The 27,236-nt window shown below is 48.2% G+C and overlaps 1 protein-coding gene across 1 annotated transcript in view; it reads left to right on the plus strand.

Moving 5' to 3' along the window:
* Positions 1-17,432, plus strand: part of NCAPG (non-SMC condensin I complex subunit G) — a 260,290-nt gene extending 242,858 nt beyond the window's left edge. The window contains 2 exon segments of the mRNA XM_030191225.1: positions 8,089-8,167; positions 17,097-17,432. Coding sequence (XP_030047085.1) covers positions 8,089-8,167; positions 17,097-17,223 — 206 coding nt within the window. The 3' untranslated portion in view covers positions 17,224-17,432.
* Positions 17,433-27,236: the final 9,804 nt, after the last annotated feature.

Raw genomic sequence — 27,236 nt, forward strand, 5'->3', positions numbered from 1 at the left:
AAGGGGAAGGGGGCAGCTCCTGATATCACACCAGGCCTTTAAGAAGTGGCCTGGGAACTTTGGACTGCAGTTTAGCTACCTAATGTTCCTGGACACTATGAACAGTGCAGCTTGCAAGGTTAATTGCAAGCTGCATTCATATACCATGGGAATGACTAACCTGTGGTATTGAGCTACCACAGGTTAGTCACGCCCACAGGAAAGTAAAGTATGTTAAAAGCTGAACTTTTACTGCATGTGAGGTAGTAGATAGAATAAGCCCGGGTTTCCTTAAGTGCACAACCTCACTGGGCTACTTTAAAGAGCAGAATTGACTTATCTAGGAGGGCAGGGCTCAGAGAAAGTTAATGCTTCAGAGAAGAAACAGGAGGAAGAGGAGGCCCCAAGTAAGGAATTCTCCAGGTATTTCCCAAGTTGGGTTGCAGTACCCAAGGAGAGGCTCAGGGAAGAGAAGAGCAGCCTCCAGCAGACACCTTCACGTCACAGCTGTAGGCATCCATAGCTGAATTCAGGTAGTCCAAGATGTACCTTGGGACCTTGTAATTTTCTACCTCTTAAAGGCAGGCCTGGGTTTGATTAACCTTGAGAGCACACTGAGACTGTAGAACTTGTCAAGGGCAGGGCTGTAGATTACAGAACCTAAAGAGACTACATATGTAAATACTTATGAAGTGTTTGTGTTTTGTTTTTACCCTTCTGTGTGGCTGTAGTTGTGAGGGCTCCACGCCTGGCCACTAGCACACATTACACATCACAATTAAATACCCCTCTAAATGAAGAAAAGAGAAAGCATAATTTTCATTTTAGCTAAATTGGGGACTAAATGAATGATTTTCCTTTTATAGATATACTAGTAAAAAAAGGCCCGTTTCTTAATACAATGAAACGGGCGCTAGCAATGTAATGAGTTCCTGCCATTAATGTTTCCATGGTTGTATTCTGAATGTAATTGTTGTTTACATGTGTAAGATTTCTTTATATACAATATTTTTTGTGTAAACTGTGTTACAATGTGGTAAAAGTTTTCCTTGTTCAGGCCCTTCAATCAGTTTAACAATCACATCAGAAGAGCTCCTTACTCGTGAGAATGCGACATACAGTTTATGAGAGACTGAGAGTGATAGTGTGTTTTACAGACAGTGTAAGAGAGAGATACACAGAGTGATTGAGTGTGTGTTTGTGTGATGTCTGTGTATGTGTGTGAATGAGTGACAAAGTGATTAAATGTTTGTCTTCCCTTCTGTTCTGTGCACTTGCCTCCACTGATGTTCGTACCTCCCTGTATATGATTGTTTGTTAGAGATTCAATCCACTCTACTTCCCTCCTCCAAGTTCCGTTTTGTCTGATTGGTGAGGGCGGGGACAGTGAGAGCCAATGAAACGCTGAACTACAGACTTACGAACCCTACACTGCCACAGTGCCACAGAGTCAGCTTCAGAATGTTGGAGGTGCTCTTTATTATATAGGATATATATATGTGTATGTGTGCACTTTATATTGTATGCCACTTAGAAATAACTTCATAGGTAGACTGTCAAATTAGTTACATTAAGCTTACTTGTTCTATCCAATAGAAACTGGTAAAATCAGTTTAGTACCGTGAGATCCCTAATTCACTAAGCTTCAGAAGTAAGATTAAAGTCAAAAACCACTGTAAGATCCAGTTGTACTGCCAGTGCACCTTCCCTTTATCTATCCAGGACTTAAGATCCTCCAGTAAGGGTGCAATTCACTATGTCAGTACTACAATGATTGTGAACTTGGATGTATTTAATATCAAGTACCATTTTGTTGCTTGCTAGAAAATCTTTATATATATATATATTTCTCCGAGGACAAGCAGGCTGCTTGTTCTCACTGATGGGTTGACGTCCACGGCAGCCCCTCCAATCGGAAACTTCACTAGCAAAGTCCTTTGCTAGTCCTCGCGCGCACCGCGCATGCGCGGCCGTCTTCCTGCCCGAAACCGGCTCGAGCCGGCCAGTCTTCTTTTGTCCGCACTCGGTACGGTCGTGTTTCCGCCGTGTCGAGCCCCGGAAAGTCGACCTCGCGCGTCCAAATTTATTTTTGACGTGTTTTTTCTTCGGAAAAGTTTTGTTTAGAGTCTGGAAGTGCTCCGGAAACCCCCCACCGGGTTTCGTGTTAATCCTCCCCGTACTTCCAGCTTTTTGCCCCGATAAGTTTTCTTTCGTCGTCGGGGTAGGCCTCTTTTCGGCCTCGGTCGAGATTTTCTCCCTCGAAAGTTTTTTGGTGCTCTTTTTCCGTCATTTCAGACTTTGATTTCGCCGGCGTGATTTTTCCGCCCATGACATCGAAGCCTTCCAGCGGCTTCAAGAAGTGCACCCAGTGCGCCCGGGTTATCTCGCTCACTGATCGACACTCGTCGTGTCTTCAGTGTCTGGGGGCCGAGCACCGCCCTCAGAACTGCAGTCTGTGTTCCCTGCTTCAAAGGCAGACTCAGGTAGCGAGACTAGCCCAGTGGAACGTGTTGTTCTCGGGCTCTTCGTCGGCATCGGCACCGGGATCTTCGAGTGCATCGACGTCGTCAGCGTCCAGACCATCTTCCTCGGCCGCCCCTGCATCGAGTGCATCGAGGCATCGGGCCTCTGCATCGGCGCCGAGACATCGGATAGCTGTATCGACGTCGGTGGTACCGGGACCTCGTCTGCTGATGTCGTCGGACGGTGGTGCATCGTCAGGAGTGCAGGTGAGGGCTGTCCATTCCCCTGCTGGGTGGCGGTGAGCCTTCGGGTGGGTCTCCTCCTACCCTGAGGGCTCCTGCGGTACAGCCCCCCCGAGATCGACCTCCTTCGGTCTCGGCCCCGAGGAAGCGACGGCTGGATTCTACGTCCTCGTCGGTGCCGGGGAGTTCCGGTGACATGCTTCGGAAGAAATCGAAGAAGCATCGACACCGATCGCCTCCCCGCGTCGGCACCGAGAGCTCTGGGTCGCCGAGGGATTCGGCACCCAGCAGGCATCGGCACCGAGAGGACCGCTCACCCTCTGTTCAAGAGGTGTCGATGCGCTCCACTCTGGACAGCCCGGAACAGCCTCCTCGCCCGGAACAGGTTCTGACGTCGACGCCTGCATCGACCTCCCAGCCTTTCTCTGCAGCCGCTCTGAACGAGAGCCTCCGGGCCGTTCTCCCAGAGATTCTGGGAGAGCTGTTGCGCCCTACCCCTCCGGTACCGGCGGTGCTTGCGCCCCCGGTACCGTCGAGCGTGGCGCCGGCTGGCCCATCGCCCGGGGTGAGGTCCCCGACGTCGGTACCGCGTGCGGTGCCGACTGCGGCCACCTCCCAGGAGGGCTCCCTGACTACATCGGCGGAGGGAGCTTCGCCGATGCGGGCCAGGGAGTCTACCTCTCGACGCCCCCATCGTGGACGTGGCTCCACCGAGTTGAGCCGGGCGCGGTTGCAGACACAGGTTCGAGAACTTGTGTCTGACACCGAGGGTGAGGCCTCGTGGGAGGAAGAAGAAGACCCCAGATATTTCTCTGACGAGGAGTCGGAGGGTCTTCCTTCTGATCCCACTCCCTCTCCTGAAAGACAGCTTTCTCCTCCTGAGAGTCTGTCTTTCGCTTCCTTTGTCCGGGAGATGTCTACGGCCATCCCCTTCCCGGTGGTTGTGGAGGACGAGCCCAGGGCTGAAATGTTTGAGCTCCTGGACTATCCTTCTCCACCTAAGGAAGCGTCCACTGTTCCCTTGCACCATGTCCTAAAGAAGACATTGCTTGCGAACTGGACCAAGCCATTAACTAATCCCCACATTCCCAAGAAGATCGAGTCCCAGTACCGGATCCATGGGGACCCAGAGCTGATGCGCACTCAGTTGCCTCATGACTCTGGAGTTGTGGATTTGGCCCTAAAGAAGGCTAAGCGTTCTAGGGAGCATGCTTCGGCGCCCCCGGGCAAAGACCCTAGAACCTTAGACTCCTTTGGGAGGAAGGCCTACCATTCTTCTATGCTCGTGGCCAAGATCCAGTCTTACCAGCTCTACACGAGCATACACATGCGGAACAATGTGCGGCAGTTGGCGGGCTTGGTTGATGCTCTTCCCCCTGAGCAAGCCAAGCCTTTTCAGGAGGTGGTCAGGCAGCTGAAGGCGTGCAGAAAATTCCTGGCCAGAGGAGTTTATGACACTTTTGATGTTGCGTCCAGGGCCGCTGCTCAAGGTGTGGTGATGCGCAGGCTCTCATGGCTGCGTGCCGCCGACCTGGAGAATAGACTCCAGCAGCGGATTGCGGACTCGCCTTGCCGTGCGGACAACATTTTTGGAGAAAAAGTCGAGCAGGTGGTAGAGTCTCTCCACCAGCGGGACACCGCATTCGACAAGTTCTCCCGCCGGCAGCCTTCAGCCTCTACCTCTACAGGTAGAAGATTTTTCGGGGGAAGGAAGACTGGTCCTTATGCTTCTGGTAAGCGTAGGTACAATCCTCCTTCCCGACAGCCTGCGGCCCAGGCTAAGCCCCAGCGCGCTCGCTCTCGTCAGCAGCGTGCGCCTCAGCAAGGCCCCGCGGCTCCCCAGCAAAAGCAAGGGGCGAGCTTTTGACTGGCTCCAGCAGAGCATAGCCGACATCCAAGTGTCCGTGCCGGGCGACCTGCCGGTCGGGGGGAGGTTGAAAGCTTTTCACCAAAGGTGGCCTCTCATAACCTCCGATCAGTGGGTTCTGCAAATAGTCCGGCAAGGATACACCCTCAATTTGGCCTCAAAGCCACCAAATTGTCCACCGGGAGCTCAGTCTTACAGCTTCCAGCACAAGCAGGTACTTGCAGAAGAACTCTCCGCCCTTCTCAGCGCCAATGCGGTCGAGCCCGTGCCATCCGGGCAAGAAGGGCTGGGATTCTATTCCAGGTACTTCCTTGTGGAAAAGAAAACAGGGGGGATGCGTCCCATCCTAGACCTAAGGGCCCTGAACAAATATCTCGTAAAAGAAAAGTTCAGGATGCTTTCCCTGGGCACCCTTCTCCCCATGATTCAGTAAAACGATTGGCTATGCTCTCTGGACTTGAAGGATGCCTACACACACATCCCGATACTGCCAGCTCACAGACAGTATCTGCGATTTCAGTTGGGCACACGCCACTTCCAGTACTGTGTGCTACCCTTTGGGCTCGCCTCTGCGCCCAGGGTGTTCACAAAGTGCCTAGCTGTGGTAGCAGCGGCACTTCGCAGGCTGGGGGTGCACGTGTTCCCATATCTCGACGATTGGCTGGTGAAGAACACATCCGAGGCAGGAGCCCTGCAGTCCATGCAGATGACTATTCGCCTACTGGAGCTACTGGGGTTTGTGATAAATTACCCAAAGTCCCATCTTCTCCCAGTGCAGAGATTCGAATTCATAGGAGCTCTGCTGGATTCTCGGACGGCTCGCGCCTATCTCCCAGAGACGAGAGCCAACAACTTGTTGTCCCTCGTCTCGCGGGTGCGAGCGTCCCAGCAGATCACAGCTCGGCAGATGTTGAGATTGCTCGGCCACATGGCCTCCACAGTTCATGTGACTCCCATGGCCCGCCTTCACATGAGATCTGCTCAATGGACCCTAGCCTCCCAGTGGTATCAGGCCGCTGGGGGTCTAGAGGACGTGATCCACCTGTCCACGAGTTTTCTCAAATCCCTGTTTTGGTGGACGATTCGCTCCAATTTGACTCTGGGACGTCCTTTCCAAATTCCTCAGCCACAAAAAGTGCTGACCACGGATGCGTCTCTCCTGGGATGGGGAGCTCATGTCGATGGGCTTCACACCCAAGGAAGCTGGTCCCTCCAGGAACGCGATCTGCAGATCAATCTTCTGGAGTTACGAGCGATCTGGAACGCTCTGAAGGCTTTCAGAGATCGGCTGTCCCACCAAATTATCCAAATTCAGACAGACAACCAGGTTGCCATGTATTATGTCAACAAGCAGGGGGGCACCGGATCTCGCCCCCTGTGTCAGGAAGCCGTCAGCATGTGGCTCTGGGCTCGCCGTCACGGCATGGTGCTCCAAGCCACATATCTGGCAGGCGTAAACAACAGTCTGGCCGACAGGTTGAGCAGGATTATGCAACCTCACGAGTGGTCGCTCAATTCCCGTGTGGTACGACAGATTTTCCAGGTGTGGGGCACCCCCTTGGTAGATCTCTTCGCATCTCGAGTGAACCACAAAGTCCCTCAGTTCTGTTCCAGGCTTCAGGCCCACGGCAGACTGGCATCGGATGCCTTCCTCCTGGACTGGGGGGAGGGTCTGCTGTATGCTTATCCTCCCATACCTCTGGTGGGGAAGACTTTGTTGAAACTCAAGCAAGACCGAGGCACCATGATTCTGATTGCTCCTTTTTGGCCGCGTCAGATCTGGTTCCCTCTTCTTCTGGAGTTATCCTCCGAAGAACCGTGGAGATTGGAGTGTTTTCCGACCCTCATCACGCAGAACGAAGGGGCTCTTCTGCATCCCAGCCTCCGGTCCCTGGCTCTCACGGCCTGGATGTTGAGGGCGTAGACTTTGCCTCTTTGGGTCTGTCAGAGGGTGTCTCCCGCATCTTGCTTGCTTCCAGGAAAGATTCCACTAAGAGAAGTTACTTTTTCCATTGGAGGAGGTTTGCCGTCTGGTGTGACAGCAAGGCCCTAGATCCTCGTTCTTGTCCTACACAGACCCTGCTTGAATACCTTCTGCACTTGTCTGAGTCTGGTCTCAAGACCAACTCTGTAAGAGTTCACCTTAGCGCTATTAGTGCATACCATTACCGTGTGGAAGGTAAGCCGATCTCGGGACAGCCTTTAGTTGTTCGCTTCATGAGAGGTTTGCTTTTGTCAAAGCCCCCTGTCAAGCCTCCTACAGTGTCATGGGATCTCAATGTCATTCTCACCCAGCTGATGAAACCTCCTTTCGAGCCACTGAATTCCTGCCATCTGAAGTACTTGACTTGGAAGGTCATTTTCTTGGTGGCAGTTACTTCAGCTCGTAGAGTCAGTGAGCTTCAGGCCCTGGTAGCCCAGGCCCCTTACACCAAATTTCATCATAACAGAGTAGTCCTCCGCACTCACCCTAAGTTCCTGCCAAAGGTTGTGTCGGAGTTCCATCTGAACCAGTCAATTGTCTTGCCAACATTCTTTCCCCGTCCACATTCCTGCCCTGCTGAACGTCAGCTGCACACATTGGACTGCAAGAGAGCATTGGCCTTCTATTTGGAGCGGACACAGCCCCACAGACAGTCCGCCCAATTGTTTGTTTCTTTTGATCCCAATAGGAGGGGAGTGGCTGTAGGGAAACGCACCATATCCAATTGGCTAGCAGATTGCATTTCCTTCACTTACGCCCAGGCGGGGCTGGCTCTTGAGGGTCATGTCACGGCTCATAATGTTAGAGCCATGGCTGCGTCGGTAGCCCACTTGAAGTCAGCCTCCATTGAAGAAATTTGCAAAGCTGCGACGTGGTCATCTGTCCACACATTCACATCTCACTACTGCCTGCAGCAGGATACCCGACGCGACAGTCGGTTCGGGCAGTCAGTTCTTCAGAACCTGTTTGGGCTTTAGGATCCAACTCCACCCCCCCGAGGGCCCTGTTTGTTCTGTTCCAGGCTGCACTCTCAGTTAGTTGGTAAATTTTTTAGGTCAATCTCAGTTATGTCCTCGCCGTTGCGAGGCCCAATTGACCATGGTTGTTGTTTTGAGTGAGCCTGGGGGCTAGGGATACCCCATCAGTGAGAACAAGCAGCCTGCTTGTCCTCGGAGAAAGCGAATGCTACATACCTGTAGAAGGTATTCTCCGAGGACAGCAGGCTGATTGTTCTCACATAACCCGCCCGCCTCCCCTTTGGAGTTGTGTCTTCCCTTAAATGTATTGTCTTGCTACATACTGGACTGGCCGGCTCGAGCCGGTTTCGGGCGGGAAGACGGCCGCGTATGCGCGGTGCGCGCGGGCGCGCGAGGACTAGCAAAGGACTTTGCTAGTGAAGTTTCCGATTGGAGGGGCTGCCGTGGACGTCAACCCATCAGTGAGAACAATCAGCCTGCTGTCCTCGGAGAATACCTTCTACAGGTATGTAGCATTCGCTTTGTGTGTGTATGCTCATAGATCAATCTATATAATGTATTTCTTTATTGCTCTAGAATGTATAAAAACACCAGCTGCCACCAAACTTAGAAACAGAAAAAAACCTTCCAAAGCAGAGGAATCTGACAATGAAAGGTATGTATGTTTTAGAACAGTGATTATAGTTTATTAAAATTGAAGGGACCAAGATACCATCTAGTCCAAACTCTTTCTCCAAAGAGGTTCTATTTTATACCAATATTGTCCTGGGCATATGTTTATCTAATATTTAAGTAACATTAAAAAAAATAAATCCTTTCATAAGAGCTGAAGCGAGGAACTATACAGGAACCCCTGGGTTCAATTTCTGGACCTCAAGATGCTGTTTGACAGGGAATCCCATCATCACTTAACAGCAGTATCTATGGCTAAGATTCAGTCTGCATGTACTGAACAATCTGTTGTGCTTATAGACAAGGGTGGGCAATATCTGTCCTTGAGGGCCGCAACTCAGTTGGGTTTTCAGGATTACCCTGATGAATGTGCATGAGATCTGTTTGCATGCACTGCCTCCATTGTATGCAAACAGATCTCATGCATATTCATTGGGGAAAACCTGACTCGGTTGTGGCCCTATTCCCTGGTAATTGAATACTCCATCTGTACCTCAGCTTAGAGCATATACATGCTGTTTAGTCATAAATGCTGGTGAGTACGGTTCGGGCCGTTTGAAATGGAGCTGAGCTGTGGAGGGAAGGCCAAGACAGAAAACTCCTGCCCTCCCCCCTTCTGGAAAAAAAAAAAAAAAAAAAACTTCCAATGACAACTTACATTGCCTTTTTAGGCATCTTCTCCTAGTGCTAAACTATTCTTATTTTAGAAACATTTTCCAACTATTAATCCGGACAGCCCATTTTGTAATTTAAGCCCTTTTGTTTACATAAGTACAGAAGTATTGCTATACTGGGACAGACCAAAGGTCCATCAAGCCCAGTATCCTGTTTCCAACAGTGGCCAATCCAGGTCACAAATACCTGCAAGATCCCAAAAAAGTACAAAACATTGTATGCTGCTTATCCCAGAAATAAACAGTGGATTTTCCCCAAATCCATTTTAATAATGGTCTATGGACTTTTCCTTTAGGAAGCCAGCCAAACCTTTTTTAAACTCCGCTAAGCTAATCGCTTTTACTACATTCTGTGTCAACAAATTCCAGAGTTTAATTACACGTTGAATGAAGAAAAATTTTCTCAGATTTTTTTAAATTTACTACTTTCTAGCTTCATTGCGTGCCCCTTTGTCCTAATATTTTTGGGAAGAGTAAACAAACAAGTCATGTCTACCCGTTCCACTCCACTCATTATTATTTTATAGACCTCTATCATATCTCCCCTCAGCCGTCTTTTCTCCAAGCTGAAGAGCCCTAGCTGCTTTAGCCTTTCCTCATAGGGAAGTCGTCCCATCCCCTTTATCATTTTTGTCGCCCTTCTCTGCACCTTTTCTAATTCCACTATATTTTTTTGAGATGTGGTGACTAGAATTAAGCACAATATTTGAGGTGCAGTCACACCATGGAGCGATACAAACGCATTGTGACATCCTTATTTATTTATTGCATTTGTACCCCTCATTTTCCCACCTCTGTGCAGGCTCAAAGTGGCTTACGTTACATTATGAATAGTGGAAATCTATAAGACAATATACATTTGGTATTGCTTTAGGATCTTGGGTGACATGATAATAGTAATAGATAATAGTAGTAGATAATCTAAAGAAATTATACATTTAGTGTTGCTTAAGGATCTTGGGTAACATGATAATAGTTAAGCATGATAGTAGAGTAACGAACTAATTTCGTGAGTCGAATTTCTTTAAGCAGTTCTGGATATTTGTGCAATGGTTCATATTTGTTGATCTTTGTGGTACGCCTTGTCAAAGAGATGGGTCTTCAGTAGTTTGCGGAAGGTGGTTAGTTCATGGATCGTCTTCAAGTTGCGTAGCAGCGCATTCCAGAATTGTGTGCTCAAGTAGGAAAAGGTTGACGCAGGCGTTAGTTTGTATTTTTGACCTCTGCAGTTGGGGAAGTGAAGATTGAGGAATGTGTGGGATGATGTTTTAGCATTCCTGGGTGGTAAGTCTATCAGGTCTGACATGTAGGCTGGAGCGTCTCCGTGAATGATTTTGTGAACTAGGGTACATATTTTGAACGTGATGTGTTCTTTAAGTGGGAGCCAGTGTAGTTTTTCTCGTAGGGGTTTAGCACTTTCATATTTTGTTTTTCCGAATATGAGTCTGGCTGCAGTGTTTTGGGCTGTTTGTAATTTCTTGATTATTTGCTCTTTGCAGCCAGCATAGAGAGCGTTGCAATAGTCTAGATGGCTGAGTACCATTGATTGTATCAGGTTGCGGAAGACGGTCCTTGGGGAAGAAAGGTCTTACTCTTTTTAACTTCCACATTGAGTGGAACATCTTCTTGGTTGTGTTCTTCGCGTGGTTCTCAAGTGTTAGGTGTCGATCAATAGTAACTCTGAGAATTTTTAGGGTGTCTGAAATTGGGAGTTTTGGTGTATTGATGGTGGTGAATTTGTTCGTGTTATGTTGAGAGGTGAGTATTAGGCATTGGGTTTTTTTCTGCATTGAGTTTCAGCTTAAATGCATCTGCGCATGAGTTCATGATATGTAAACTCTGGTTGATGTCATTGGAAATTTCCTTTAGATCTTGTTTAAATGGGATGTAGATCGTTACATCGTCTGCGTATATGTATGGGTTGAGGTTTTGGTTTGATAGTAGTTTGGCCAATGGTATCATCATTAAGTTGAATAAGGTCGGTGAGAGGGGGGATCCCTGTGGAACTCCGCATTCAGGTATCCATGTGGCTGATGTAGTCGAGTTAGATCTAACTTGGTATGATTGTGTGGTTAGGAACCCCTTGAACCATTTGAGAACGTTGTCTCCAATTCCGAAGTACTCTAGGATATGTAGTAGTATTCCTTGATCGACCATGTCGAAGGCGCTGGACATGTCAAATTGTAGGAGCAATACGTTCTTCCCAGTTGCAATCAGTTGTTTGAATTTAGTCATAAGAGTGATTATTACTGTGTCAGTGCTGTGGATGGACCGAAATCCTGACTGGGAGTCATGTAGTATTGAGAATTTGTCTAAATAGATTGTGAGTTGTTTGGTCATTCGTTATTAAAGGAATGGATGCTACTGGCCTGTAGTTGGTTAGTTCACTGGCACTTTTCTTTGGGTATTGGGGTGAGTAGAATGTTTCCTTTCTCCTTTGAGAAGAGTTCATTTTGTAACATATAGTTCACATGGTTCGTTAGGTCTGTTATAAATTGTTGAGGGGCGGATGTCATAAGGTTATTTGGGCATTTGTCTAATTTGCAATGGGATTTGGCGAATCTTTTGAGCATTTGGGAGATGAGATCCTCCGATAGTACTTCGAAGTTGTTCCAGGTTCTGTCTGCTGGATATACACCAGGGTCTGGATCTAGACAGTCAAGGAGATCGATGAAGTCAATGGTGCTGACAGGGATTTTAAGTCGTAGATTTATGATTTTCTCATTGAAGTATCTTGCAAGATTGTCTGCTCCTGGTGTATCTTTGTTGTTGGTTGTGACTGGTGTGGTATCTAGTAGTTTATTCACGAGTTGGAAGAGTTTGTGTGTCCTTGTAGTTTGGTCCAATTTTAGTTTTGAAATATAATCTTTTAGTTTGTCTTATGGTATATTTATATTTTCTTCGAAGTTGTTTCCAGGCGTTAAGTGTGGGGTCATCTTTCTTTTTATTCCACGCACGTTCTAATCTTCTACTACTACTACTTAACATTTCTAAAGCGCTACTAGGGTTACGCAGCGCTGTACAATTTAACATAGAAGGACAATCCCTGCTCAAAGAGCTTACAATCTAAAAGATGCGTGAGCAGTCAGACCGATAGGGGCAATCAAATTGGGCAGTCTGGAATTCCTGAAAGGTAAGAGTTAGGTGCCGAACGCAGCATTGAAGAGGTGTGCTTTAAGCAAAGACTTGAAGATGGGCAAGGAGGGGGCTTGGCGTAAGGACTGAGGGAGGTTGTTCCAAGCATAGGGTGAGGCAAGGCAGAATGAGCGGAGCCTGGAGTTGGCGGTGGTGGAGAAGGGTAATGAGAGGAGGGATTTGTCCTGTGAACGGAGGTTTCGGGCTGGAACATAAGGGGAGATGAGAGGTAGTGAGGGGCAGCAGACTGAGTGCATTTGTAAGTAAGAAGGAGAAGCTTGAACTGAATGCGGTATCTGATTGGAAGCCAGTGAAGTGACCTGAGGAGAGGGGTGATATGAGTATATCGGTTCTGGCGGAATATAAGACGTGCAGCAGAGTTCTGAACAGATTGAAGAGGGGATAGGTGGCTAAGGGGGAGGCCGGTGAGGAGTAAGTTGCAGTAGTCAAGGCGAGAGGTAATGAGAGCGTGGACGAGAGTTCGGGGTGGTGTGTTCAGAGAGGAAAGGGCGAATTTTGCTGATGTTAAAGAGGAAGAAGCGGCAGGTCTTGGCTGTCTGCTGGATATGCGCAGAGAAGGAGAGGGAGGAGTCAAAGATGACTCCAAGGTTGCGGGCAGATGAGACGGGGAGGATGAGGGTTTTATTAACTGAGATAGAAAGTGGAGGAAGAGGAGAAGTGGGTTTTGGTGGAAAGATGATGAGCTCGGTCTTGGACATGTTCAGTTTCAGGTGGCGGTTGGACATCCAGGCAGCTATGTCGGATAAGCGGGCTTGATACCTTAGCCTGGGTCTCAGCGGTGATGGCTGGTGTGGAGAGATACAACTGGGTGTCATCAGCATAGAGATGATACTGGAAACCGTGAGATGAGATCAGGGAGCCCAGGGAAGAGGTGTAGATTGAGAAGAGAAGGGGTCCAAGGACAGATCCCTGGGGAACACCAACAGATAGCAGGATGGGGGTGGAGGAGGATCCATGAGAGTGAACTCTGAAGGTGCGGTGGGAGAGATAGGAGGAGAACCAGGAGAGGACAGAGCCCTGGAACCCAAATGAGGACAGTGTGGCAAGAAGTAAATCATGATTGACAGTGTCAAAAGCGGCGGATAGATCTTCTAACTTGTGTTTTAAGTTTTTTCAATTCGTCATTGAACCATGGTATTGAGTTCTTTCTGTGTGAGGTTCTAGTTTGAATTGGGGCAATATTGTCTAATATTAATCTTCATCTATCATCCCATTCTAGGAGAAATTGGTTTGTCTTTGCCTTTATTGTCCATCCGTTGTGGTCTATTTTTCCTCTCGTGGTGTAGGTTTTACGTTCTTGTTTATTAATTGCGTCTTTCGTTCGCCATTGTAGGGAAATGTGTGCTTTATAGTGGTCTGACCATGGTGTGGGTGTCCATTTTGTGTCTGTTAGTGTAAGGTTTAGATCTGGTTCGAATTTGTGTATTATGATATCTAGTGTGTGTCCTTTAGTGTGAGTTGGTTGCGTGTTTGGTCCGTGTAAGAATTCTTTGCATTTTTGGGTGCTTATTGTTTTCCATTCCTTTTCTAATAATACCTAACATTCTATTTCCTTTCTTAGCGGCCACCGCACACTGGGTAGGAGGTTTCAACATATCATCAATGACGACACCTAGATCCCTTTCTTGGTCAGTGACTCCTAACATGGAACCTTACATTATGTAGCTATAATTTGGGTTCCTCTTTCCCACATGCATCACTTTGCACTTGCTCACATTAAACATCATCTGCCATTGAGACGCCCAGTCTCATAAGGTCCTCTTGTAATTTTTCACAATCCTCTCGCGATTTAACAACTTTGAATATCTTTGTGTCGTCAGCAAATTTAATTACCTCACTAGTTACTCCCATCTCTAGATCATTTATAAATATGTTTAAAAGCAGCGGTCCCAGCACAGACCCCTGGGGAACCCCACGATCTACCCTTCTCCATTGAGAATACTGACCATCTAACCCTACTCTCTGTTTTCTATCTTTTAACCAGTTTTTAATCCACAGTAGGACACTACCTCCTATCCTATGACTCTCCAATTTCCTCTGGATTCTTTCATGAGGTACTTTGTCAAACGCTTTTTGAAAATCCAGATACACAGTATCAACTGGCTCACCTTTATCCACATGTCTGTTCACCTCTTCAAAGAAATGTAATAGATTGGTGAGGCAAGATTTCCCTTCACTAAATCCAGGTGGGCTTTGTCTCATTAATCCATGCTTTTGAATATGCTCTGTAATTTTGTTCCTTTTAATAGTCTCTACCATTTTGCCCGGCACCAACGTCAGGCTCACCAGTCTATAATTTCCTGGATCTCCTCTGGAACCTTTTTTAAAAATCAGCGTTAGATTGGCCACCCTCCAATCTTCTGGAACCACGCTTGATTTTAAAGATAAATTACATATTATTAACAATAGTTCTGCAAGTTCATTTTTCAATTATATCAGTACTCTGGGATGAATACAATCCGGTCCAGGAGATTTGCTACTCTTTAATTTGTTAAATTGCGCCATTACATCTTCCAGGTTTATAGAGATTTCATTCAGTTTCTCTGACTTGTGCTTTGAATACCATTTCTGGCACCGGTATCTCTCCCAAATCTTCCTCGGTGAAGACCAAAGCAAAGAATCCACTTAATCTCTCCGCTATGGCTTTGTCTTCCCTGATTGCTCCTTTTACCCTCGGTTATCTAGCAGTCCAACTGATTCTTTTGCTGGCTTCTTGCTTTTAATATACTTAAAAAATTTTTTTTTACTTTTTCCTATGTCATTGGTACTCACATGTACCAAGACAGCTGGCTCCTCCCCAGCACTATCTAAAGTCCTATCTAGGTGACGCGTGGGGTCCGCCACCTTCGCACCAGGCAGGCCACCCAGCTATCTACGTGCCTAATAATCGAATCACCAACTACAACAGCTGTCCTAACCCTTCCCTCCTGGGCAGTAGCTCCTGGAGTCACATCCTTGGTGTGAGAGGATATTGCAACACCTACTACTACTACTACTTATCATTTCTATAGCGCTACTAGATGTACACAGCGCTGTACACTTGAACATAAAGAGACAGTCCCTGCTCGACAGAGCTTACAATCTAATTAGGACAGACAAACAGGACAAACAAGAGATAAAGGAATATTAAAGTGAGGATGATAAAATAAGGGTTCTGAACAAGTGAACAAGGGTTAGGAGTTAAAAGCAACATCAAAAAGGTGGGCTTTTAGCTTAGATTTGAATATGGTCAGAGATGGAGCTTGACGTACCGGCTCAGGAAGTCTATTCCAGGTATATGGTGCAGCAAGATAAAAGGAACGGAGTCTGGAGTTAGCAGTGGAGGAGAAGGGTGCAGATAAGAGAGATTTACCCAGTGAACGGAGTTCCCGGGGAGGAATGTAGGGAGAGATGAGAGTGGAGAGGTACTGAGGAGCTGCAGAGTGAATGCACTTATAGGTCAATAAGAGGAGTTTGAACTATATGCGGAAACAGATAAGAAGCCAGTGAAGTGACTTGAGGAGAGGGCCAATATGAGCATAACGACCCTGGTGTGCTGGTCCTAGCTACAGGATTACTTCCAGCTGCACCAGAATGATGCTCTCCTTTTAGAAGACCTCCCTTCTCCAAGGCAGCACAGCGTCTGCCAGATTGGAGGTGGGTCGTCTCTACAACATTCGTGTAGGCGTCCTCTATTTACCTCTCTGTCTCCCTCAGCTTCTCCATGCTAATGTAGTAAAGCTAATGTAAATGAGGTCATTTTGTATTTCGCCCCAATGCTCAGAAAAGAGTGCCCCAAAACAGCGTGCCTTACTGCTGCAAAAAATAACACCAGGTCAGAGTGAGCATTAAGTTGTTGGAAGAGAGGATTTCTTATAATTCTTCCTTCAAAATCTGCTGGTTTTGCTTTTGGACACAGAAGGAAGCCTGTGCAAGCCCTTAAACGCCAGTCATGAGAAATGAATATGCGCAAGCTACAGCAGACCCAAAAGTGAAAGCACACATTGGCATCTGTTTCCTGCATTTAAATATGTGTCCAAGCTAAATAAATAAATATAACCACTTATATTTAGGTTGCAGAAAACAAGACGCTGATGTGTGCTTCACGTTCAGCTTTTGGCAGACACATGCGCACAGGCACCGAGCTTACCACAAAACTCCTCTGCTCATGCGCCAAGCACAGTCCTCCCACCGAACACTCAACGCTATGAGCTTGCATATATTTGCATCTCATTAGTGTTGAACATTAGGGCATCTTCTGCGCTGTTCTGGTGGTATTTTTATGATGCTGTTCAGAACAGCACCAGAGTTTTGAGCATTGGAGCCTGATTTCTTTATAACATACCTCAAACCTGTCAGTATATTTAAATTTAAATGGATGCTTGATCTGTGCAAGGGGGCGGAGTGTACAAATATGACTCAGAGTAGAGAACAGCTAATCAGTTGTTAATATTTAACCAGCTAAACAAGGTAGAAATTAAGGGCCCTGTTTACTAAGGTGTGCGCGTGTTTTGAGCACATGCTAAAAATTAGTGTGCACTAACGCTAGACACCCATAGGACTATATGGGTGTGTCTAGCATTGGCATGTACTAAAAATGCAAGAGCACCTACTGAACAGCTTAGTAAACATGGCCCTAAGGTGTGCATGTAGGATTTTTAATAGCTGTTTTTATCCATATCTATAGAAATTTAAAATTTCACAGGGCCTTGTGTAAGAACTATTTGCTAGGCTGCTGATTTATTTCAGTTTGATCAAGATAAGTCTTCATGAATGTTCTGTGGTGGAAATGAAAACAGTAACGGAATTCAAACATGCGTGGGATAAGCGTAAAGGAATCCTGTGCAGAAGGAATGGATCCTCAGGAGCTTAGTCGAGATCGGGAGGCGGGGCTGGTGGTTGGGAGGCGGGGATAGTGCTGGGCAGACTTATATGGTCTGTGCCCTGAAGAGCACAGGTACAAATCAAAGTAGGGTATACACAAAAAGTAGCACATATGAGTTGTCTTGTTGGGCAGACTGGATGGACCGTGCAGGTTTTTTTTCTGCCGTCATCTACTTTGTTACTATGTAACTATGTTCTTTTAAAATCTTTATTTTTTAGTGACCATCAGAAATTTACACAACCTGTTACACTGCCAAGTACCAGGCCACCACGTCGAGCAAAAACAGCGGCTCTAGAGAAAACAAAAATGAATTTAGCATGTCTTCTGAATGAGGCTAAGAAATAAAAGAAAAAAAGCCTGCCAAGGAATGTATCAACCTAAGATTAGGCTTTCATTTTTATTTTGTGTTTTTTTTAATAACTATATAAAAATAAAATAAAACAAATAATTTTATCTCATACCTTTATTTTGAATCCGTTCTGAAGAAAATGAACTTGAATCTAATCAACTATCTACTTTTATATTTGTATAATAAAAATGAATTATAAATTCAATTGTGGGTTTTTTTTTTTTACTTTGTTTTGGTAAATTATAGTGTTACACTCTTATCTTAGGGAATGGGATATACAATGTCTGATTTCACTTTGCTGTTTTATTTGTCTTTAAGGCCCCAATGCACAAATGTAGCTGTAAAATAGGGCTGCCTCGTTAAAATTTAGGAAATCGCTAACAGCCAGCGATGCACAATGGGCATTGCATGCAAATGAGGTGATGAATCCCCCTTTGTGCATCATCGCTGTTTGAGTTTGAACTGTCAAATGGGTTTGACACTGTTGTCAAATGCATTTGACAGCTCTGATGCACTGGACCTCCACTGTTATGTTTTGTTTTTTTTTTACCCTGGTGGTGCAGTGGACCCTGACACACACCCCGCCCCCCCCCCCCCCCCCCCCAAAAAAAAAAAAAAAATCTTTTTTTTTTTTTTTTTTTTTTTTTAATTTTCCCTGGTAGACCACAACCACACCCCCCCCCCCCCCCCAGTGGTCCTGTGGACCAAACCCCTTCCCCTGCATAGGCACACACCCCTCCCTCCTGCACTTGACCCCCACCCCTCCCTGTACCTTTACAACAAAGTCAAAGCAGGGCCTGCCTGGAACAAAATGATGGCACCCAGGCCCTGCCCAGTGCATTCTGGGATGCATTGGGCAAGCCTGTTTTTGCACGCTAGCCTGTTATCAGATCATGAGATTCTGGGTCTCACAGATGTCAATCTTGTCATTCTTGGCCTGTTTGGGCCTTACCTTATGGTTCAGACCTGTGCTCTTTATTATACAGTATTGCCTAATGGATGCTTGATCTGTGCAAGGGGGTGGAGTCTACAAATGTGATCAAAGTACCATACTCGAGGTCATTCTCACTTGCAATCAGCAAAAACTATAAATCAGTTTTCAGTAAATCATATCTCTGTTTCTCAGCATTCTGCAGTTAGTTCCTCTTTCCACTTGCTGTGCAAGCACTTATGGGAACATAAGTCACACTTGGTAACTGGCATCTCTGTGACTGTATTTTTGACCTTTAGTGAGGCTTAGCTCAACACACAACTAAGCAGGCTACATTTGTAAGCCACTTCTATGGTTCATATCCTATATAATAAAACGCACCTCCAACGTTCTGAAGCCTTGAAGCATTCCTGCAAATTTCCGGAACTTTTAGCTTCACTTTCTCGGCTTCAGACCGTTGGAGGTGCGTTTTATTATATAGGATGTGCTCGGTGCTTTTCTGTAGCACATGGGGGAAATTTAATATATGCTTAAAGTGGATGGGGGCAGGGGCGATAGGACAATTGCTGGGTGGCTGGAGGGGGGGCAGGGGAGAGGAGATTCGCTGGGTGGCTGGAGGGGGGCAAGGGAAAAAGAATCGCTGGGTGGCTGGAGGGGGCCGGGGACACAGGAGAATCACTGGGTGGCTGGAGGGGGGGCAGGGGAGAGAGGAGACTCGCTGGAGAGGGGGCAGGGAACAGGAGACTCGCTGGGTGGCTGGAGAGAGAACCAGGGGACAGAGGAGACTCGGTGGGTGGCTGGAGGGGAGCAGGGGAGAAAAGAGCATCGGTGGGTGGCTGGAGGGGGGCAGGGGAAAAAAGAATCACTGGGTGGCTGGAGGGGGAGCAGGGGCGAGAGGAGAATCACTGGGTGGCTGGAGGGGGGACAGAGAAGACACACTCGCACAAAGCAGTCTCACTCTCTCTCACACACACACACTCGCACATTCACTCTCTCTCACACACATACTCTCTCAAACATACACACTCCAAGGAAAACCTTGCTAGCTCCAGTTTCATTTGTGTCAGAAATGGGCCTGTTTTACTAGTCATTCCATATTTTAGCACTTTGATAAGTGTACGTTCCAAATAGAGCTGTACTTTACATTTTTTCATTGAAGGAAAATCAAGAATTTCTGAGTGCTTCTCAAATGTAACCTATTAATAGAGAATGTTAACAATTATATAATATTTTCAGGACCTACACAATAACATTTAAAAATTAAACATGCCTTCTTAAAATATAGACGAGATTTAATCTTAAACCAATGTAAATTATTCACAAGTGGAGACGCTGCACAAAACTTCCCCTCTTTAAAAATCAATCTGGCAGCTGTGTTCTGGAAGAGCTGCAATTTCTTTTTTAACTTCAGAGTAAGAACTATATAAGGAGTTACAATAATCCAAATAAGGAGTTAAAATTGCCTGAGCTATGATTCTAAAACTTATAGGACTTTGTGACAATCTAGTAGTTCTTAATTGTTGAAGATTGAAAAAAAAAAAATCTTTACAAGTTCGTGTGAGGCTCAAAAGTCAGATTTGAATCCTGTCATCTACTACAGTAATATAATGCTTCACAATAGCAAGAGTATCATCTAATGTTCCTTGCTCTGGGCAAAGGACTAAGATATCATCGGCATAGAGTAATGAAAACATATTTAAATTGGCCATAAAAGGGCTCATAAAAACGTTAAACAATTGGGATAAAGGTGGGCCCTTGGGGATCCCACAAACCTGAAGATTGTACCCCGCGCTTTCCCACTCATGGCAGGCTCAATGCAGCTTACATATTGTACCTGGGGCATTGGAGGGTTAAGTGACTTGCCCAGAGTCACAAGGAGCTGCCGGTGCCTGAAGTGGGAATTGAACTCAGTTCCTCATTTCCCCAGAACCAAAGTCCACCACCCTAACCACAAGGCATAACACTCTATGCCTTTGTTAAGCCTGCCGTAAAGACAATAGAAGGAAAAACGAGCAGCTGCGTGTCCAGCCGCAGCCTCCTTTTCTGCCGCTTGGTGCTGAAAGTAAAATTTGAACCATGCAGTTCAAATTTTATTTTCAGCACTGAATGGCAAAAGAGGAGGCTGCTGTTCGACACGCTATTATTCTTGTTCTGTCTCTAGGATGGACTGGACCTTGGTGGGGAAGAGTGACGTATGCCTGTACCTGTGGTCATCAGAGGTTCCACTTTGGAAGGTGAGAGGCAAAGTGATAAGGAGAGCCTGCTGTTCCTTCTGCAGCGCTGACTGAGCTGCAAACTGCTTTGTACTGGCAAAACCTAGGTGCCAGTTCTGATTTTTCAGTTGCCACGGTCAAGCCCTGGCCTACTGACCATATGTGGTCACATTTTTGCGCATGTCAGTGTCAATATGAGACACACACTACCCAGTGGAACTTTGTGAGGCCTCTCTGCTTCTGCATGGTGCTGCATCCTTCTGCAAGGAATTTTAATTTTTCAATCATCTGTTAAGTGGCCACTTTCAATAGGTGTCACTGCGCTGGGATGTGCCCCTGTTAATAGGAGAATATAGTAGTGTGGTCACTTTGTCCTCTTTTGCTGCATGGAATACTACTAATATGAAAAACAGAAATTAATTTATAATGTGCTAGCTCTCCACCCAGGAGAGGCCCCCCTCCTGTAAATATCTTTAAACCGTTATGGGGCTGCAAAACTGTGACATGCAGGTCACAGAGGGCACAATGTGGGGTCCTGCTGCACATATGCTTTGAGGGCTGCAGTGAGTTCAAGTTTCAAATTTATTAAAGGATTTACTATCCCCGCCCACCAAACAAATGTCTGAGCAACTTGCAGTCTAGAGTTAGAAACATGATAGCAGATAAGGGCCAAATGGCCCATCCAGTCTGCCCATCCTCAGCAATCACTTTCTCCTCCTTTCTCTGAGATCCCACATGCCTGTCCCATGCTTTCTTAAATTCAGACACAGTCCTTGTTCCGCCATCTCTACCAGGAGGCTATTCCATGCGTCTAACACTGTTTCCATTAAAAAGTATTTCCTTAGGTTACTCCTGCAGTGATCCTGTTAAGGATGCTTTACTGTTGTGCACTATCCCTTTTTAGTGACAGATTTGGATTGACAAAATATGCAGTACAACTAAAGTAATTTTCTCCTATACGCCTGGTTGGGTTAATATTTAATTGGTTTGAATGATATTTCAGTACTGTTTTACATCAGCCTGCTCTAGACTGGTGAACAATATGCAGATCCAGGTTTCTGATTAATGATATCTGTTAAGTAAGTGTGTTACTCAAGACTCACATTTATGGGTTTTGCAACTGTTAAAATAAATAAGACAAAATAAAGTGAGTTTGTAGAATCAAAATTAGTATTAGTCTAAAATCTTTTGGTGGCCCCTGGAGCTTTCTTGTGTCCACGTTGTGGCCCTTGACATGACAAAGATTGGAGAACCCTGATTTATATGGTTCAAATAATCCTTTTTGTCAGATAGACAAAAATAAGTTCTATTCAGCAGCAGCACATCATCACCTTGGGCACTGAACTGCAGGTTGCCACAGAGATCCATATTATCTTATTTAATATCTACCTCAGGCGTTTAGCTTAGCTGGTACACAAAATTCTACATCAATGCCAATAATATGCAACTACTCATACCCACTGAGCCAACAGCAACTCAGGAATGGGGGGGGGGGGGGGGGGGAGGGGGGAGGGAGGACACACAACAAGCTGCCTGAAACCAGGCAAAGCACAGAGTCTGTGGGTTCCTGACACAAGTGGACTTGGTTATCTTCAACAAACATAACATGTCTTACAGAATGCAGTGATCCATCTTTTGGGACATGCCCATAAAGTTTGATCATGATACCTTTATTTTTACAATACCGTTGACTACCAGTTCATTACTGGATTGAATTTAAAATGATCGTACTTGCACAAAGAGCATATTAAGAAAGCCTGAGGAATTACCCAAGTGTAATATAATATTGGCATCGCTCCAGCTGAAGTGTTTACCATCTGGGTAGTGCATTTATGATATGGGATGGGGTGGAGGGAGGAGTGAAATGAAAAAAGGAGGATTAATGGCATGGAAAATAGTTTAAAGTTTATTCATGTTGAAAGAAGGAAGCATTTAATAGCAGGCTTGGAGGAGCCAAGTAAAGTTAATTAATTTCTCCGAGGACAAGCAGGCTGCTTGTTCTCACTGATGGGTGACGTCCACGGCAGCCCCTCCAATCGGAAACTTCACTAGCAAAGTCCTTTGCTAGCCCTCGCGCGCCCGCGCGCACCGCGCATGCGCGGCCGTCTTCCCGCCCGAAACCGGCTCGAGCCGGCCAGTCTTCTTTTGTCCGCACTCGGTACGGTCGTGTTTTCGCCGTGTCGAGCCCCGGAAAGTCGACCTCGCGCGTCCAAATTATTTTTGAGCGTGTTTTTTCCTTCGGGAAAGCTTTGTTTAAGTCGGGAAGTGCTCCGGAAACCCTCCGCCGGGTTTCGTGTCAATCCTCCCCGTACTTCCAGCTTTTTGCCCCGGTAAGTTTTCTTTCGTCGTCGGGGTAGGCCTCTTTTCGGCCTCGGTCGAGATTTTTTCTCCCTCTAAATTTTTGGTGCTTCAAATTTCGCCATTTCGGCTTTTGATTTCGCCGGCGTGATTTTTCCGCCCATGACATCGAAGCCTTCCAGCGGCTTCAAGAAGTGCACCCAGTGCGCCCGGGTTATCTCGCTCACTGATCGACACTCGTTGTGTCTTCAGTGTCTGGGGGCCGAGCACCGCCCTCAGAACTGCAGTCTGTGTTCCCTGCTTCAAAGGCAGACTCAGGTAGCGAGACTAGCCCAGTGGAACGTGTTGTTCTCGGGCTCTTCGTCGGCATCGGCACCGGGATCTTCGAGTGCATCGACGTCGTCAGCGTCCAGACCATCTTCCTCGGCCGCCCCTGCATCGAGTGCATCGAGGCATCGGGCCTCTGCATCGGCGCCGAGACATCGGATAGCTGCATCGACGTCGGTGGTACCAGGACCTCGTCTGCTGATGTCGTCGGACGGTGGTGCATCGGGTGGAGTGCAGGTGAGGGCTGTCCATTCCCCTGCTGGTGGCGGTGAGCCCTCGGGTGGGTCTCCTCCTACCCTGAGGGCTCCTGCGGTACAGCCCCCCCGAGATCGACCTTCTTCAGTCTCGGCCCCGAGGAAGCGACGGATGGATTCGACGTCCTCCTCGTCGGTGCCGGGGAGCTCCGGTGACATGCTTCGGAAGAAATCGAAGAAGCATCGACACCGGTCTCCTCCCCGTGTCGGCACCGAGAGCAGGCATCGGCACTGAGAGGACCGCTCACCCTCTGTTCAGGAGGTGTCGATGCGCTCCGCTCTGGACAGCCCGGAACAGCCTCCACGCCCGGAACAGGTACTGACGTCGACGCCTGCATCGACCTCCATGCCTTTCTCTGCAGCCGCTCTGAACGAGAGCCTCCGGGCCGTTCTCCCAGAGATTCTGGGGGAGCTGTTGCGCCCTACCCCTCCGGTACCGGCGGTGCTTGCGCCTCCGGTACCGTCGAGCGTGGCGCCGGCTGGCCCATCGCCCGGGGTGAGGTCCCCGACGTCGGTACCGCGTGCGGTGCCGACTGTGGCCACCTCCCAGGAAGGCTCCCCGACTACGTCGGCGGAGGGAGCTTCGCCGATGCGGGCGAGGGAGTCTACCTCTCGACGCCCCCATCGTGGACGTGGCTCCACGGAGTCGAGCCGGGCGCGGTTGCAGACGCAGGTCCGTGAACTTGTGTCTGACACCGAGGGTGAGGCCTCGTGGGAAGAAGAAGAAGATCCCAGATATTTCTCTGACGAGGAGTCTGAGGGTCTTCCTTCCGATCCCACTCCCTCTCCTGAAAGACAGCTTTCTCCTCCCGAGAGTCTGTCTTTTGCTTCCTTTGTCCGGGAGATGTCTACGGCCATCCCCTTCCCGGTGGTTGTGGAGGACGAGCCCAGGGCTGAAATGTTTGAGCTCCTGGACTATCCTTCTCCACCTAAGGAAGCGTCCACGGTTCCCTTGCATCATGTCCTAAAAAAGACATTGCTTGCGAACTGGACGAAACCGCTAACTAATCCCCACATCCCCAAGAAGATCGAGTCCCAGTACCGGATCCATGGGGACCCAGAGCTGATGCGCACCCAGTTGCCTCACGACTCTGGAGTTGTGGATCTGGCCCTAAAGAAGGCTAAGAGTTCTAGAGAGCATGCTTCGGCGCCCCCGGGCAAAGACTCTAGAACCTTAGACTCCTTTGGGAGGAAGGCCTACCATTCCTCTATGCTCGTGGCCAAAATTCAGTCTTACCAGCTCTACACGAGCATACACATGCGGAATAATGTGCGGCAGTTGGCGGGCTTGGTTGATGCTCTTCCCCCTGAGCAAGCCAAGCCTTTTCAGGAGGTGGTCAGGCAGCTGAAGGCGTGCAGAAAATTCCTGGCCAGAGGAGTTTATGACACTTTTGATGTTGCGTCCAGGGCCGCTGCTCAAGGTGTGGTGATGCGCAGGCTCTCATGGCTGCGTGCCGCCGACCTGGAGAATAGACTCCAGCAGCGGATTGCGGACTCGCCTTGCCGTGCGGACAACATTTTTGGAGAAAAAGTCGAGCAGGTGGTAGAGTCTCTCCACCAGCGGGACACCGCATTCGACAAGTTCTCCCGCTGGCAGCCTTCAGCCTCTACCTCTACAGGTAGAAGATTTTTCGGGGGAAGGAAGACTGGTCCTTATGCTTCTGGTAAGCGTAGGTACAATCCTCCTTCCCGACAGCCTGCGGCCCAGGCTAAGCCCCAGCGCGCTCGCTCTCGTCAGCAGCGTGCGCCTCAGCAAGGCCCCGCGGCTCCCCAGCAAAAGCAAGGGGCGAGCTTTTGACTGGCTCCAGCAGAGCATAGCCGACATCCAAGTGTCAGTGCCGGGCGACCTGCCAGTCGGAGGGAGGTTGAAAGCTTTTCACCAACGGTGGCCTCTCATAACCTCCGATCAGTGGGTTCTCCAAATAGTCCGGCAAGGATACACCCTCAATTTGGCCTCAAAACCTCCAAATTGTCCACCGGGAGCTCAGTCCTACAGCTTCCAGCACAAGCAGGTACTTGCAGAGGAACTCTCCGCCCTTCTCAGCGCCAATGCGGTCGAGCCCGTGCCATCCGGGCAAGAAGGGCTGGGATTCTATTCCAGGTACTTCCTTGTGGAAAAGAAAACAGGGGGGATGCGTCCCATCCTAGACCTAAGGGCCCTGAACAAATATCTCGTAAAAGAAAAGTTCAGGATGCTTTCCCTGGGCACCCTTCTCCCCATGATTCAGCAAAACGATTGGCTATGCTCTCTGGACTTGAAGGATGCCTACACACACATCCCGATACTGCCAGCTCACAGACAGTATCTGCGATTTCAGCTGGGCACACGCCACTTCCAGTACTGTGTGCTACCCTTTGGGCTCGCCTCTGCGCCCAGGGTGTTCACAAAGTGCCTAGCTGTGGTAGCAGCGGCGCTTCGCAGGCTGGGGGTGCACGTGTTCCCATATCTCGACGATTGGCTGGTGAAGAACACATCCGAGGCAGGAGCCCTGCAGTCCATGCAGATGACTATTCGCCTCCTGGAGCTACTGGGGTTTGTGATAAATTACCCAAAGTCCCATCTTCTCCCAGTGCAGAAACTCGAATTCATCGGAGCCCTGCTGGATTCTCGGACGGCTCGCGCCTATCTCCCAGAGACGAGGGCCAACAACCTGTTGTCCCTCGTCTCACGGGTGCGAGCGTCCCAGCAGATCACAGCTCGGCAGATGTTGAGATTGCTGGGCCATATGGCCTCCACAGTTCATGTGACTCCCATGGCCCGCCTTCACATGAGATCTGCTCAATGGACCCTAGCCTCCCAGTGGTATCAGGCCGCTGGGGGTCTAGAGGACGTGATCCACCTGTCCACGAGTTTTCTCGAATCCCTGTTGTGGTGGACGATTTGCTCCAATTTGACTCTGGGACGTCCCTTCCAAATTCCTCAGCCACAAAAAGTGCTGACCACGGATGCGTCTCTCCTGGGATGGGGAGCTCATGTCGATGGGCTTCACACCCAAGGAAGGTGGTCCCTCCAAGAACGCGATCTACAGATCAATCTTCTGGAGTTGCGAGCGATCTGGAACGCTCTGAAGGCTTTCAGAGATCGGCTGTCCCACCAAATTATCCAAATTCAGACAGACAATCAGGTTGCCATGTACTATGTCAACAAGCAGGGGGGCACCGGATCTCGCCCCCTGTGTCAGGAAGCCGTCAGCATGTGGCTCTGGGCTCGCCGTCAAGGCATGGTGCTCCAAGCCACATATCTGGCAGGCGTAAACAACAGTCTGGCCGACAGGTTGAGCAGGATTATGCAACCTCACGAGTGGTCGCTCAATTCCCGTGTGGTGCGACAGATCTTCCAGGCGTGGGGCACCCCCCTGGTGGATCTCTTCGCCTCCCAAGTGAACCACAAGATCCCTCAGTTCTGTTCCAGGCTTCAGGCCCACGGCAGACTGGCGTCGGATGCCTTCCTCCTGGATTGGGGGGAAGGTCTGCTGTATGCTTATCCTCCCATCCCTCTGGTGGGGAAGACTTTGTTGAAACTCAAGCAAGACCGAGGCACCATGATTCTGATTGCTCCTTTTTGGCCGCGTCAGATCTGGTTCCCTCTTCTTCTGGAGTTATCCTCCGAAGAACCGTGGAGATTGGAGTGTTTTCCGACCCTCATCACGCAGGACGAGGGGGCTCTTCTGCATCCCAACCTCCAGTCTCTGGCTCTCACGGCCTGGATGTTGAGGGCGTAGACTTTGCCTCTTTGGGTCTGACGGAGGGTGTCTCCCGCATCTTGCTTGCTTCCAGGAAAGACTCCACTAAGAGAAGTTACTTCTTTCATTGGAGGAGGTTTGCCGTCTGGTGTGACAGCAAGGCCCTAGATCCTCGCTCTTGTCCTACACAGACCCTGCTTGAATACCTTCTGCATTTGTCTGAGTCTGGTCTGAAGACCAACTCCGTAAGGGTTCACCTTAGTGCAATCAGTGCATACCATTACCAAGTGGAAGGTAAGCCGA

This window comes from Microcaecilia unicolor, chromosome 2 (assembly GCF_901765095.1).
Source record: "Microcaecilia unicolor chromosome 2, aMicUni1.1, whole genome shotgun sequence".
NCBI lineage: Eukaryota > Metazoa > Chordata > Amphibia > Gymnophiona > Siphonopidae > Microcaecilia > Microcaecilia unicolor.